Here is a 14,518-nt window from a genome sequence, read left to right as displayed (position 1 = left end):
CAAGTCTTCAGAGTTTTGTTTAATGAGACAAAGACAGTCTTCCAAGAAAATGAAGCCAAAAAGTAGTAGTAGTAGTAATATCATGAATCCTGAACATTACCCTCCTGTCTCCCCCAGAAGCCTCAAGTCTTTGTTCCTATGTTCTTATTCCCTATAATGCCTTCTACATTCTGCCCATCTGAGTCTTATCCACTGATCAAGACTCATCATCTTCTAATGCATTCATTTAATAAAAACGTATTCAGTGCCTATTATGTGCCACACATTGCACAAGACTGTAGGGGTTAAATAGTGAACAAATATCATCTTTTCCCATAGGACACTCAGAGTCTACTGAGGAACACAGAAAATTACAATATAGGATGACAATGGCATTATAAGATGGGACTCCAACCCATTAAATCTTCCCTCATTGTTCTGGCCACATTCATCTCCATCTTCTTTAACCAGCTATAACACCTACATTCCACACCATTCACTTTGATCCAATTAATTCATATCTACAGAATCATTCTTTTGTATGTATGTCTTTTAAAATTTTTTTGAATTTTAATTCCAGTATAGTTAACATACAGTGTTATATTGGTTTTAGGTATACAATATAGTGATCTGACAATTCTATACATAGTGCTCCTCATGATAAATGTACTCATAATCTCCTTCACCTATTTCACCCATCCCCGCACCCCCTCCCCTTTGGTAACCATCAGTTTGTTCTCTATGGTTAAGAGTCTTGGTTTGTCTCTTGTATTCTTTGTTTTGTTTCTTAAATTCCACATATGAATGAAATCATATGGTATTTGTATTTACCTAATGGACTTATTTCACTTGGCGTTATACCCTCTATCCATCCATGTTGTTGCAATTGGTAAGATTTCATTCTTTTCTACAGTTGGGTAATACTGCATTGTATATATAAATACCACATCTTCTTTATCCATTCATCTTTTGATAGACATTTGGGCTGCTTCCATAATTTGGCTGTTGTAACTAATGCTGCAATGAACAGGGCGCATATATCTTTTTTTTTTTTTTTAAGATTTTATTTATTTGACAGAGAGAGACACAGCAAGAGAGGGATCACAAGCAGGGGGAGTGGGAGAGGGAGAAGCAGGCTTCCTGCTGAGCAGGGAGCCCGATGCAGGGCTCGATCCCAGGACCCCGGGATCATGACCTGAGTCGAAGGCAGACGCTTAACGACTGAGCCACCCAGGCGCCCCAGAGTGCATATATCTTTTTGAATTAGTGTTTTTATATTCTTTGGGTAAATACCCAGTAGTAGAATTACTGGATCATAGGGTAATTCTATTTTTAATTTTTTTAATAATTTTTTTAAAGCTTTTATTCATTTATTTGACAGACACAGCGAGAGAGGGAACACAAGCAGGGGGAGCGGGAGAGGGAGAAGCAGGCTTCCCGCGGAGCAGGGAGCCCGACACGGGGCTCGATCCCAGGACCCTGAGATCATGACCTGAGCCGAAGGCAGACGCTTAACAACTGAGCCACCCAGGCGCCCCTAATAATTTTTTAAAAGATTTTATTTATTTATTTGATAGAGAATGGGAGAGCGAGAGAGCACAAGCAGGGGGGAGCAGCAGTGGGAGAGGGAGAAGCAGGCTCCCCACTGAGCAGGGAGCCCGATGCGGGGCTCAATCCCAGGACCCTGGGATCATGACCTGAGCCAAAGGCAGATGGTTAACTGACTGAGCCACCCAGGCACAGTAAGCAGATATCCTCATAGAACAATTGTGAAAACTGATGCTCAGAGAAATTACATGATGTGCCCAAACAGCCAGTGAGTGAAACGGTACGCCTTTCTATTTCTGTCTCAGCAATACCCACAAACCTATGAGGCTTCTATTCCTCTTTGTTTCCAGAGCCTATTACAGCCTGGGACAATGTAGGTGCTTACTAAATTATTTATTGAATGATTAAATGAACTATACAAAATATATGAATTACCTGCCTCTTATACAGTTAGTGCTTGTTGAGAGGCTGTGTAATCTGTTAAAAATAGGGCTTAATACTTTGCTGGTTCCCAGTTTGAGCCCAAAGCCATTGCTTTACTCTGATGCTGGTTTTTGGTTGACTCACTAGACTTTCTTCTTTTTCTTTTCCTTCCTTTCTCTCTCTCTCTCTCTTTCTTTCCTTTCTTTCTTTTTCTCTTTCTTTCTTTTTCTTTCTTTCTTTCTTTCTCTCTCTCTCTCTTTCCCTCCCTCCCTCCCTCCCTCCCTCCCTCCCTCCCTCCCTCTCTCTTTCTTTCTTTCATATTTTCTCATATTTCTGGAGGCCAGAAGTCCAAAATAGAGATGTCAGTAGGGCCACTCTCCCTCCAAAGTCTTCAGAGTAGACTCTTTCCTTGCCTCTTCCAGCTTCTGGTGGCTCCAGGCATTCCCTGGCTAGTGACTGTATCACCCCAATCTCGGCCTCCATCTTCATGTGGACCTTCTCTATTTCTCTTTTAAGGATGCTTGCCATTGGATTTCTGACTCACCCAGTTAATGTAGGATGATCTCATCTTAAGATCCTTAATTTAATTACATCTACAAAGACTCTTTTTCCAAATAAGATTACATTCACTGGTATGGGAAGTTAAGATTTGGACATATCTTTTTGGGAATCACTATTCAACCCACTGTACCAGGGAATACCTTACTGTAGGCTTTATTTCTCTTTTTAAAGATGGGCTGTGTGATCATTTTATGTCCGTATTGCTAAACATAAGGAAAAACAAAAGTACATTGTAAATATTTATGCATTCTATAAAAAATCAAGAAGCCCTGATAATAGCAGATGGGACACATTCTCATATTCATTTTAAGGCAGGGATGCTCCTCTGGATTGAGACTTATGACCATAGATGTGGCCTGATGATTTGTAGGGTCTTAGGAATTTTTCTTTTATTCATTCTAAGGAAAAAGGGTTAGCATTTTTGGGGTAACCCAAGTCCCCTCCAAAGTGTGCATATCAAAAGGAAAACCTTTAAATAGCAACATCAGTAATAGAGACATTAAAATAATCCTGAGTTTTGTTTTTTTCTGTAGCTGTTAAGGAGGACTTGGTGGATGTCCGATCTTACATCGCTCGTGCCCTCATGGATGGCTTCGAAGGCCCCTCTGGTTACAGCCAGAGGTTTGGGCTGCACCACGTCAGCTTCAATGATAGCAGCAAGCCAAGGACTCCCAGGAAGTCTGCCTACTTTTTCACCAGCATCATTGAAAAGAACGGTTTCCTTCCCAAGGTAGTAAAGAGACTGCCACCACCCAGTACAGCAAACTTTCCGCCTAAAATGAGAGCCTTCACTTTTCCATCTGATGTGCCCTCCAAGGCTAAAGTAGTTTGGGAAAAGTTCTCCAACCAACCCAAGTTTGAAAGAGATCTGTTCTACCATGGCACTTTCAGGGATGACTTTCTGTGGGGCGTGTCTTCATCAGCCTATCAGATTGAAGGAGCTTGGGATGCTGATGGCAAAGGCCCTAGCATCTGGGATAACTTCACCCACACACCAGGGAGCAGTGTGAAAGACAACGCCACTGGAGACATCGCCTGTGACAGCTATAACCAATTGGATGCCGATCTGAATATGCTTCGAGCTTTGAAGGTGAAGGCCTATCGCTTCTCTCTCTCCTGGTCTCGGATTTTCCCAACAGGGAGAAACAGTTCTATCAACAGACATGGTGTTGATTATTACAACAGGCTGATCAATGGCTTGGTGGCAAGCAACATCTCACCCATGGTGACACTGTTCCACTGGGACCTGCCCCAGGCCCTCCAGGATATTGGAGGCTGGGAAAATCCTTCCTTGATTGAGTTGTTTAACAGCTATGCGGACTTTTGTTTCCAGACCTTTGGGGACAGAGTCAAGTTCTGGATGACCTTTAATGAGCCCACATATCAGGCATGGTTAGGTTATGGCTCAGGGGAGTTTCCTCCACAGGTGAAGGACCCAGGCTGGGCACCTTACAGGATTGGCCATGCAATCATCAAAGCTCATGCCAGAGTCTATCACACTTATGATGAGAAATATAGGCAGGAACAGAAGGGGGTCATCTCTTTGAGCCTCAGTACACACTGGGCAGAGCCCAAGTCACCGGAGATCCTGAGGGACGTGGAGGCAGCTGACCGATCACTGCAGTTCTCACTGGGCTGGTTCGCCCACCCCATTTTCCGAAATGGAGACTATCCCGATGCCATGAAGTGGAAAGTGGGGAATAGGAGTGAACTTCAACACTTAGCCACCTCCCGCCTGCCAAGCTTCACTGAGGAAGAGAAGAGGTACATCAGGGCTACAGCCGACGTGTTCTGCCTCAACACCTACTACTCCAGAATCGTGCAGCACAAAACGCCCAGGTTAAACCCACCCTCCTATGAAGATGACCAGGAGAAAACCGAGGAGGAGGACTCTTCATGGCCTTCCACAGCAATGAACAGAGCTGCGCCCTGGGGGACGCGAAGACTGCTCAACTGGATCAAGGAAGAGTATGGGGACATCCCCATTTACATCACTGAAAACGGAGTGGGGCTGAGTAATCCGAAAGTGGAAGATACCGATAGGATATTTTACCACAAAACCTACATCAATGAAGCTTTGAAAGGTATGTGAGCATTCATGTCCCCTCTACAGAATCTTCCAGCATCCATAGTTTGGCAGAGTGGATTCCAAACCATCAACAAGTCTCTCTTAGGCCCTAACTCCATAATTCTTTTCCTATCTGGGGTTACATATCCCTTCAGAAATCTGAAAAAAAGCTACGGTCATCTTCCCACAAATAAAGAGTATTTTCATGGGTCCATCCATTCCTTACTGAGCAACTGCTATGTGACAAGTTCTATTCTAAGTGCAGTGAACAAAAAGATAACATGGAGCTTATATTCTGGTGAGTTCCATGCACCCCAGAACAAGAAACTCTTCTCTAATTCACATTTGTATGTTTAACTTCTAAAGTGGGCTGAGACTCTTGATTTGAGGCATGTCCCTTTACCCCAACAAAAGAATTTGATTTTGCAAAGATCAGTCATTAATTATTGCTGTGAGGGCATCAGTGCTGGCAAAAAAGACAAGGTGATATGTCTATCTGGGCATACATTACTTGTGTGTAGGAGGTAATGGTTTAGGACTACTGTCTTGAATGAGGGGCCAGTCTTGGCTAGGCTTCCTGGGGAACCTCACCCTCCTGGTGTAAAGCTCTTCTCTGCTCCCTTTGGGATGTTCCCAGCCTACAGACTGGATGGTGTAGACCTTCGAGGCTATTCTGCATGGTCTCTGATGGACAACTTTGAGTGGCTGAATGGCTACACAGTCAAGTTTGGACTGTACCATGTCGATTTCAATAACACAAACAGGCCTCGCACAGCCAGAGCCTCGGCCAGGTACTACACAGAGGTCATCACCAACAACGGCATGCCACAGCCCAGGGAAGATGAGTTTCTCTATGGACATTTTCCCGAGGGCTTCATCTGGAGTGCGGCTTCCGCCGCCTATCAGGTGAGAAGTCCGGGGCCGTTCAGCAACATGTGTTGCGTACTTTCTGTGCACCCCCCGGGAGGGCAGTTAAGAGCAGGGGCTTCTCACAGACCTGTGGGAGGGAAGTACAGGTACCATGCAGGGAGTCGGGGAGGTCCTTTCCCTGAACAGCCCGGCTTCTTCACATCCCCATATTCAGGCAGACCAGCTTCTAGGGCTGTGCTGAGACGGGTGTTGGCAGGCAAAACGGAGCAGTGAAGCTGGGCACAGACACTTAGGCAGAGACGTGCGAACAGGAAGCTTCTCTGCTGGAATGGGGCTATTTGTCACCCAGCCTCTTCTGAGCAGGCAGTTGGCTCAGAATGGCTGTCACAGGGGCCTGGGCTTGTTTTGATGTCCTGACCACATCTCAGTGTTAGCTTATTCATGCCAAATGAAGCTCACTGATACAGAAAACATAAGGGTTTTGCTTTTCGCCAGAAAAATGAAAGATAAAAAGCAAAGCGTGACTTGCCCAGGCAGTTAGTGAGGAGTCACTGCTTTACATCTTCTGCCTCTGCTGATTGCCTTTGAAGCAGGAGTAGGGGCGCTCTGTGTGCTCCCTGTGGGACCTGGTCAGGGTCAGTGCTGTGAGCTGACCTGACCCAGGATGCGCTCAGCCCTTGGGTGTGTTCTAGACAACCAGAGCTGCTGAAAATGTTTTGGAGGGAGGTGAGGGTTCGCTACTCCCAGATGACCACACTACCAGGTTACAGCGAAGTCTCAGGCCAAATTCTGCCATGTCCAGACATGATTAAGTAAACGTACAAACACAAAAACTGTTCATGGATCCTGTTCTGTGGGCTGGAGGAAACCCCAGTTCTTGGTCCTCTTCGGTGCTCTGGCCAACACCTTGCATGAAAGAATCATTTGAGGAAATGCCAAGATTTCAGAGACAATATTCTGTTACTCTCACTTCAGGCCAACAGAACCCACTGTCCAGGGTTTCCCCAGTTCGGCCTGATGGACATTGGCATGGATGATTCCTTGTTTTGGGGCTTTCCTCTGCCCTGCTGGATGTTTAGCAGCCTCTCTGGTCTTTAGCCACTAGACATCAGGACATTCCTCCCCAACTTGTAACAACTAAAAATGTTTCTGGACATTGCTAAATGTCTATTCTGGGACAAAATAGCCCCTGGGGGAGAACCGCTACCCCGCAGGTTTACAGCTGGACACAGGAAGGGTTAGGAATTGATTCGAGGGCACAGGCTGCAGGCCCTGTAGGATTCTTAAGCCCTGTCCATGCCAGGGAAAGGAGTGTCTTAAAAAGCTTTTCGCCAACCCACATCTTGAATGATTAAATTGGCTTCAGCAAGCACCCACTTCTATTCATCAGGCGGTTAGCAGGCACAATTCTCGTCATCTGTGACCTTAGATCATCTAATTAGCAAAGTGTCATGTACAAATCAAGAATAGATGAGAAGTGCTTATAGTGTGGGCTTCCTGATTAGATATCACCTGATTGTACATTCTTTTTTTTTTTCTTAGATTGATTTATTTATTTGAGAGAGAGCATTCATGCATATGGGGGAAGGGCAGAAGGAGAGGGAGAGACAGTCTTAAAGAAACTTCGCGCTGAGCATGAGTCCAGCACGGGGCTCGATCTCACAACCCTGAGATCAGGACCTGAGCCAAAACCAAGAGTCAGACTGCGTCAACCAACTGCACCACCCCGGCGCCCCTGATCGTGCATTCTTATTAAAACCTCTTATTTGGAAATCTTTTTGAACGTAGAGAAAAGCTGCAGAAATAGTAGAGGACTCCTATAAACCCTTTTCCCATATTCCTCAACTGTTAAAATTTTACCATTTGCCTTATGTTCTGTGTGTGTATATACATACACATAGATATTATATGTATATGAAACTGATTTTATCACTTGAATGAGAAGGTCTTTTCCAGGTTTCTCTACCATAAAATTAGTATTTTATAGTTATAAATGATAAGTATTTTGTGGGGAGCTACTTGGAAACCCTATAAGTAACCTGTTCCTCATCAAATTTTACCTATTCTAGCAACCGTTAATAATTTTTGCCTGAATCGGTTATTATAGTGATAGCCGACAAACTGATTTTTCTCATTTCATCATTCCTCTTGTATTTGTTAGGTGGCACTCAACAGAAGGGTCAAGCTTTTACTTTTCTCCTATTTACTCATACTATATAAATATACATCAGCAGTATGGTCTCATGGAGTCCTATTTTATTCAATGAGTTATACTTTTGCTAGTGTTATGTATTTAGATGTTCACATTTTCCCATGGGGGGGGTGTCTTTTAGCCTGATCCTGTGTCCCTTTCACATGGCCCATCATTCTTTGAGCACTTTCTTAGTTCTTTCTGGTACAAGATGCTCCAGGCTCATCTTGGGCCTTTTCTGCCCCAGCCTTGTAACCATCTATTTCTCTAATGAGCCCCAGCCTCTTTTACCGGATGGGGCATTTAGAACCCAAGGTCTAGGTGCTGGGTGTGCTCACCACCACTGGGGTGTCTGCATTCCTCAGCTCCCGCATAGACAGAGCCAGGAAATACACATGTGTACACGCACACAAACACATGCACTTGTATGTATTTCTACATCCACCCCATCTCTATGTAGATTGAAAAACAGTGAGTTCATACTGATATCTCCTCTTCCAACCCCACTCCATAGGCTTAATGCTAGCCTTCCCATTGCCCGTATTTGTATCTCCTTTCTCCAGTGGTGAAAAATCTAGCTCCGAAGAGCCTCAACCTTGTCACTTATTTTCTCCATCTCCCTGCATTCACCAGTCTCCCAGCCCCCAAGGCCATCTCCTGCACCGGTGCGGGCCTGCTGGCCCTGGGCCCACCGCTCGCATGGGGGCTGTGCAGGCCATGCCTGGGCGGGTGTTCCTGGCTGGGATACCAGCACTACCTTGGCGGCGGCCAGTCACATAACGTCACAGCACATGTGCTGTAGTGCTTTAAAGTGAAGTAGGGGCGCCTGGGTGGCTCAGTCAGTGAAGTGTCCGACTCTTGATTTCGGCTCAGGTCGTGATGGCAGGGTTGTGGGATCAAGCCCCGCATCAGGCTCCTTGCTTGGTGGGGAGTCTACCTGGGATTCTCTCTTTCCCTCTCTTTCTGCCCCTGCCCCCCACCCCAGCTCGTGCATGCTTGCTCTGTCTCCAAAATAAATCAATTAAAAAAAAAAGTAAATTACAGAACTTGTACCTGTCCCATTACCTAAGTCTCTAAGTAGGCATTTGCCCAGTGGCTTATGGTCACTTTCCCTATAAGGTAGGTGGGAGGAGAGAAAGGAGGCATAGAAACCATGACACGGGTTAGAAATTAGAAATTCTGCCTCCACAGTGGCACCACTGGTATTTGTTTGACCTTGATGGGGACTGGAGGCATGTGGCATTGTTCATTCCGACTTCTAGTGAGCACCTGCCATACACCAGACTCTGCTGTGTTGAGCGCTGGGACACCCAGACGAAAGCCCCTAGGGAGGTCCGTCAGCGCTCCCGCAACTGCGTGACGCAGAGTGACAGTGCTGGGGTGGACAGACAGCATGTACGGAAGGCTGCAGGAGCTCAGAAATCAGAGGGTGGCCAGAGAAGTTTTCCAGAGGAGGTGACTCTGCCTTGCGTCCTGACTCACGACACCCCTGTTGACAGGAACTTGGGGGGGCTTGACTGCAGCACTTAACTAGACCATGTCTTGTCACCTTGAGATTGAAGGCGCATGGAGAGCAGATGGCAAAGGACTCAGTATTTGGGACACGTTTTCTCACACACCACTGAGGGTTGGCAATGACGACACCGGCGATGTGGCCTGTGACAGTTACCACAAGATTGCTGAGGACGTGGTCGCCCTGCAGAACCTGGGTGTGTCCCACTATCGCTTCTCTGTTGCCTGGTCGCGCATCCTCCCAGATGGAACCACCAAGTACATCAATGAAGCGGGTCTCAACTACTACGTGCGGCTCATTGACGCGCTGCTGGCCGCCGCCATCAAGCCCCAGGTGAGGTCGGGCCCTGGCCAGGATCTGGTACAGTCCACATGTGGGAGCCAGCTGGGGCAGGGGGCTCTTTGTTCCATACACAAAATGCTCTTTTCAGATTCAAGTTTTGAACTGTCAATAAATTCACATGGCACAGAATTTTAAAGGTGTAAGAGTCCACAATGAAGATTTGCCTGCAATCTCTGACCCCCAGCCATCCAGTTCCCTGGCTTAAAGAAGGCAGTCAAGTTGGCTAGGTTCTCATGGCCTCCTTTTGCATCGATTAGCCAGGAGATGTATACATGTGTGCATGTCTGCTCCTTTCTCCCTCTTTTTTCATAACTCTCACATACATGCAGTTTGGTACTTGCTTTTTTTTAACAGTATTTCTGACCCATATTTCCATATCCATATCTAGTTTCCTTGTCGATTTTTTTTTTTTAAGTTATGTGGAATTCTGTTTGTTCCTTACCTCTAGAACTACTTTTCCTTTTTATCAACACTCTTCCCTGTGACTTTTCCAGTCTTTTGCCATTTTAACCAGTAGTGCAGTGAGTCACCTGGCTGTAAATTTATCTGTAGGCTGTGGTCCTAGGAGCAGAATTACTGGGGCAAAAGGGCATGTGGTTTTCAGCTCAGAGTTATTATGAATAATGATACAGAAGCTCACTTGTGAGCTTACTTGGATCTCACCAAAATTTTAAAGTTTTACTTGGGAGCCTAAGGACGCTTTGCCTCTTGCCCTGGGCACGTGTGGTAAAGCGGTGGAGGGCACCTTCTACGAAGCTCTGCATTTCCTCTGCTGTATGGCTGAGATTACATACTGCAGCCAGACTGTAATCCCCATGGTTACAACTCCCCCCCACCCCGCCCCAAATAAAGTGCTATCTGGACTTCTTTGCCCATACTGATACCATGGCAGGAGCTAACTAGCCATGCAGCACTTATTACCATGAATGTGGAGAGAAAACATGGCCAGGTGGCTGCCCTGTGGGACCCAGGGTCTGAGTGGACAATGAACTTCATCACACACAATTCCGAACACCATCAGAGAGCAGGCAGCTCAGGGCCAAGGACGGTAGAGCCCTTGAGGGCACCGAGCCATGGTGGAAAGCAAAGGCGCTAGGGCGGTGTGGGGCTTGAATAGAGAGGAGAATCTGGATGGATACGTGGGCAGGGGAAGGCATGCCAGGCAAAGGGAGAGACTGCGTCTGGGCTGAAGATGGTTAGCAGGCCCTGTGCAGACCGAGGACAGTGGAGACCCCGCTTAGCCAAGATGGGGTGTGTGAGGGCATCAAGGGGAAGGCCACGTGGACATGGCCAGGGGGGCCATCTCCAGCAAAGGGTTCCCAGCTGCACAGGAAGAACATGCAGACACACTGGATGATGTTCTCGGGGGTGTCCCTTTATCAGGGAAACACCTCCACTCTCCCGGAGCCTCAGTGCCTCAGACGCTCAGCACGGTCTACGCGGGGAGGTTCTGAAGCACTAGTGGTGAGGATCCCTGGCCCCACCACGACTCCATGATGTGCAGGTCTCAGTGCCTGAGCCAGGGTCACACAGCGGGCAGGCGGCAGAGCCGGGACTCAAACCCAGTCTTCTCCGACCCAGATGCTGATTCTCTCACACTTCAACACTGCTGCCCTCCCCATCCCACCAAAGAACCTTTGAACTGTTTTGTCTTCTCATTCCTTCTCTGCTGTGGTTGGAGCACTCTGGATGGAGCTGCTGATCTTGCTTTCTCCACAGGTGACCATGTACCACTGGGATCTGCCACAGGCACTCCAGGATGTTGGAGGCTGGGAGAATGAGACCATCGTGCAGCGGTTTAAAGAGTATGCAGAGGTGCTCTTCCAGAGGCTCGGGGACAAGGTGAAGTTTTGGATCACCCTGAACGAGCCCTTTGTCATCGCTAACCAGGGCTATGGCTACGGGACATCAGCTCCAGGTGAGGGTCCCAGGCTCAACTTGCCAGCTCTTTGGAGCATGGCATTCTTAGCCCCACCAAAACTTGAAATCCAGGTGGCCCTGGAAGAAGAGGCCAAGAAAGCTCAGTGGTGCTGCCTCTGAATCCCTGCTCTTGTTCAAGGCTGCCTGACACAGCAGGTTTCCCCTTCTGACACCACTTTTTGCTAAACATGGATTTTACGGGTCATTACCTCCAAATGGCTTCATTTCTTTGTGCTTTTTTTGCCCTGCCTCAGATGGAAAGCTTCCTGAGATCAGAGACAGGGACTAATTGATGTAGGAAAGGACAAGCCATCAGACTGTACAGGTCCACAGTGTGTTTTCTGCAACTTCAAAACCCAAGTTTCCAAGAACTGATTCGGCTCACCTGAGCTCATCCTGACTTGAACCAATACGAGGCTGCTTACGGACATTACCCCACTTAATGTGGGCATTTCTGCTGCAGCCACATTTGGGTCCTTGATTACAGAGCGCTCTCCTGGGTCCGGTTGGGGTGCTGTGTAAAGTTATCTGCAACTTACTACTTTTCTAAGACACAAAACCCTTGTACTTCCAGACCACATAGACCTGAAGGGTTTTGAATAAGGGATTGTGGACCTGTTCTTGTGCCTTTAGAACCATCCAATTCACCTTTTCTCTAGTTCTGAGCTTAAGTCGTTACCACATTTATCTCCCATTGGTCCTTGGTCAGGGTCTCCAAGAAACCCCAGTGGGGGAAGGCTTTGATCCACCAGGTGAATGGCAATTTATCTCCCATTGGTCCTTGGTTGGTGCTTTGGTTTACCATTCCTTCAACTTCCTTCAACACGTAAGAGGTGGCCTTTCTCACAACATTTGCTCTCAAGGCATCTCTTATCAGCTGCTTTCATCAGCCGAATTCTCCAACCCTTACTTCCACTGTAGGTCCCCACAGAGTTCCAGGATGTCCACTCCCAAGGCACATACTCTGCTGGGTACCTGGCCCGATCTGTAGGAGCCACTCTTTGGGAGGACGTTACAGAAACCAACATTTACCATCTTCTCACCAGACACAGTGCTGCTAGGTGCTTCACATACACACTCCCATTTCCTTCTCACAAGAACTTTCTTATTGCTCACTTTGCCAAGGAGGAATCTGAAAGACTGAATTACCCAAAGTTACACAGCCAGCTAGAAACCAAAGTTACACAGCCAGGATTTGATTTCGCTTCCTCCTAAGACCAAAATCTACACGCTTTTTCCCAAACATAGAAGTTATCTGTAGGGAGAGAACAATATTCTTGGCCATGTTCATTCTTCATTGACATCCCTGTGTTTCCAGGAATCTCCTTTAGGCCTGGCACTGCCCCCTACATCGTTGGCCACAACCTCCTGAAGGCTCATGCTGAGGCCTGGCATCTGTACAATGATGTGTACCGCGCCAGGCAAGGTGGCGTGATTTCCATCACCATCAGCAGTGACTGGGCTGAGCCCAGAGACCCCTCCAACCAGGAGGATGTGGAGGCCGCCAGGAGATACGTTCAGGTCTGTGTTTCCTCTGGGCATTGTTAATACTCTTGCCTGTCTTTCCCTCCTGTCATCAGCTAATGGAAATGGAATTAGATTGCAAAACAAAGATTTAGGTTCAAGGCCCTGTTTTGCTATTACCTGATTTCGTGAGCTTGGGAAAATCACCTAAACATTTTTGTACCTTAGTTTTCTCATCTGTGAAGCAGAGGCTACCTATCTATATCATAGGTTTGCTGCGATCAGAGTTCTTTGGGGTTGAGTTTTAAGTCTTAAAAATGATTTGTCCATGTAGTCCTTGCTGCATGCAACACTGGCTTGAAGGTAACAGAAATTCCATCTCTTCAATCTCTGGTTTGATTATAGTAGCTGATAGAGCTGGGCTGCAATGTCACACTTCACCATCTAATTTTATGTATTCGGCCTAAGAATTTTGTGAAATTCATTAGTGCCCATAATTTTCCAATTCTTTGAGTTTAACATAAGGACATGCACCTTTGGTCATGGAATTTTGCTCCTAGAAAGTAGTCACGGGGTGCCTAGCTGGCTCAGTTGGGTAAGCGTCTGACTCTTGATTTTTGGCTCAGGTCATGTCGTCAGGGTCGTGAGATCTAGCCCTGTATGGGGTTCTGTGCTCAGCACAGAGTCTGCTTAAGATTCTCCCCCTTTCCTTCTGTCCCTGCCCCTGCTCACGCTCTCTCTAAAATAATCTTTCTTAAAAAAAAAAAGGAAAGAAAGAAGAGTCACTAGTAAGCAGGTGCCAACGAAATAGCCCATCCTTCCTTCAGTGTGAGCCCCTGACATCAGGAGAGAAAAGAATGGCCTTTGTCAAGGCACAGCTTTTCCCTGGTTCTTGCTCGTGTCTCTGATGGGGTTAGAAAGCACCCTCTCCCATGTTTCAGCATCAGAAAAGAAAGGCAAGGGTCTCTCCACACTGACCCCCCGTTAGGCTCTGTGGAGGAGCCTGAAGACAGCAGCATTCTGAGGGGACAACCTGGGTCTTTGTTTGCCAGACTTCTCACAAGAGAACTTGGTAACAGCGATCAAATTAATGAATGCAAATAAGAGCTTAATTTTCCCATTTATTAGCCAGCTAGGGAAAAAGTCTTGGAACAAAAATAATGCATCTCTCATTTTAGACTCACAGAACTGGTAAAGTAGAGCAATAATTTTCCTGAAATCAAAACCCCAAACCTCAGGAAATGTTAGGCTCTAATCTCATTAGATTGAGCCACCTGTTCAACTGTGATACTGCGGCCCAGGATCATGATACATACCCTAAAATCAGCTTCCACAGAAAGGAACACTTTGTTACCTCGAGTGCGCCAAAGCCTCTTTTGCCAGGGTGTGTGTGTTCCAAAGCCGCCTCTCTGAGAATGGAAGGCTGCCCTCACCCCACATTTAAGGCATCAGCCAGCAGGTAAGGGGATAGGGAGAGACCGAAGAAGCCTCTCAGGACCCCAGCATCATAGCATTTGGGTGCCACACATATCCCCCGTAAGGGTAAGGATGGTCTAGACCCCATTCAAGAAAATAGGTTGAAAAGTTCCCCAGGGAACTTTTGGCCTTGGGCAGCCAGGAAACCCTTGCAACTCAGCCC

General features: G+C 46.8%; 1 protein-coding gene across 1 annotated transcript in view; it reads left to right on the top strand.

Moving 5' to 3' along the window:
- Positions 1 to 14,518, top strand: part of LCT (lactase) — a 48,490-nt gene that overhangs the window by 26,843 nt on the left and 7,129 nt on the right. The window contains exons 8-12 of the mRNA XM_036086144.2: positions 3,045 to 4,595; positions 5,217 to 5,485; positions 9,196 to 9,486; positions 11,215 to 11,413; positions 12,734 to 12,936. Coding sequence (XP_035942037.1) covers positions 3,045 to 4,595; positions 5,217 to 5,485; positions 9,196 to 9,486; positions 11,215 to 11,413; positions 12,734 to 12,936 — 2,513 coding nt within the window. The remainder of the gene's footprint in view (positions 1 to 3,044; positions 4,596 to 5,216; positions 5,486 to 9,195; positions 9,487 to 11,214; positions 11,414 to 12,733; positions 12,937 to 14,518) is intronic.

The sequence above is a fragment of the Halichoerus grypus genome, chromosome 4 (assembly GCF_964656455.1).
Source record: "Halichoerus grypus chromosome 4, mHalGry1.hap1.1, whole genome shotgun sequence".
NCBI lineage: Eukaryota > Metazoa > Chordata > Mammalia > Carnivora > Phocidae > Halichoerus > Halichoerus grypus.
This window is presented reverse-complemented; position numbering and strand designations above follow the sequence as displayed.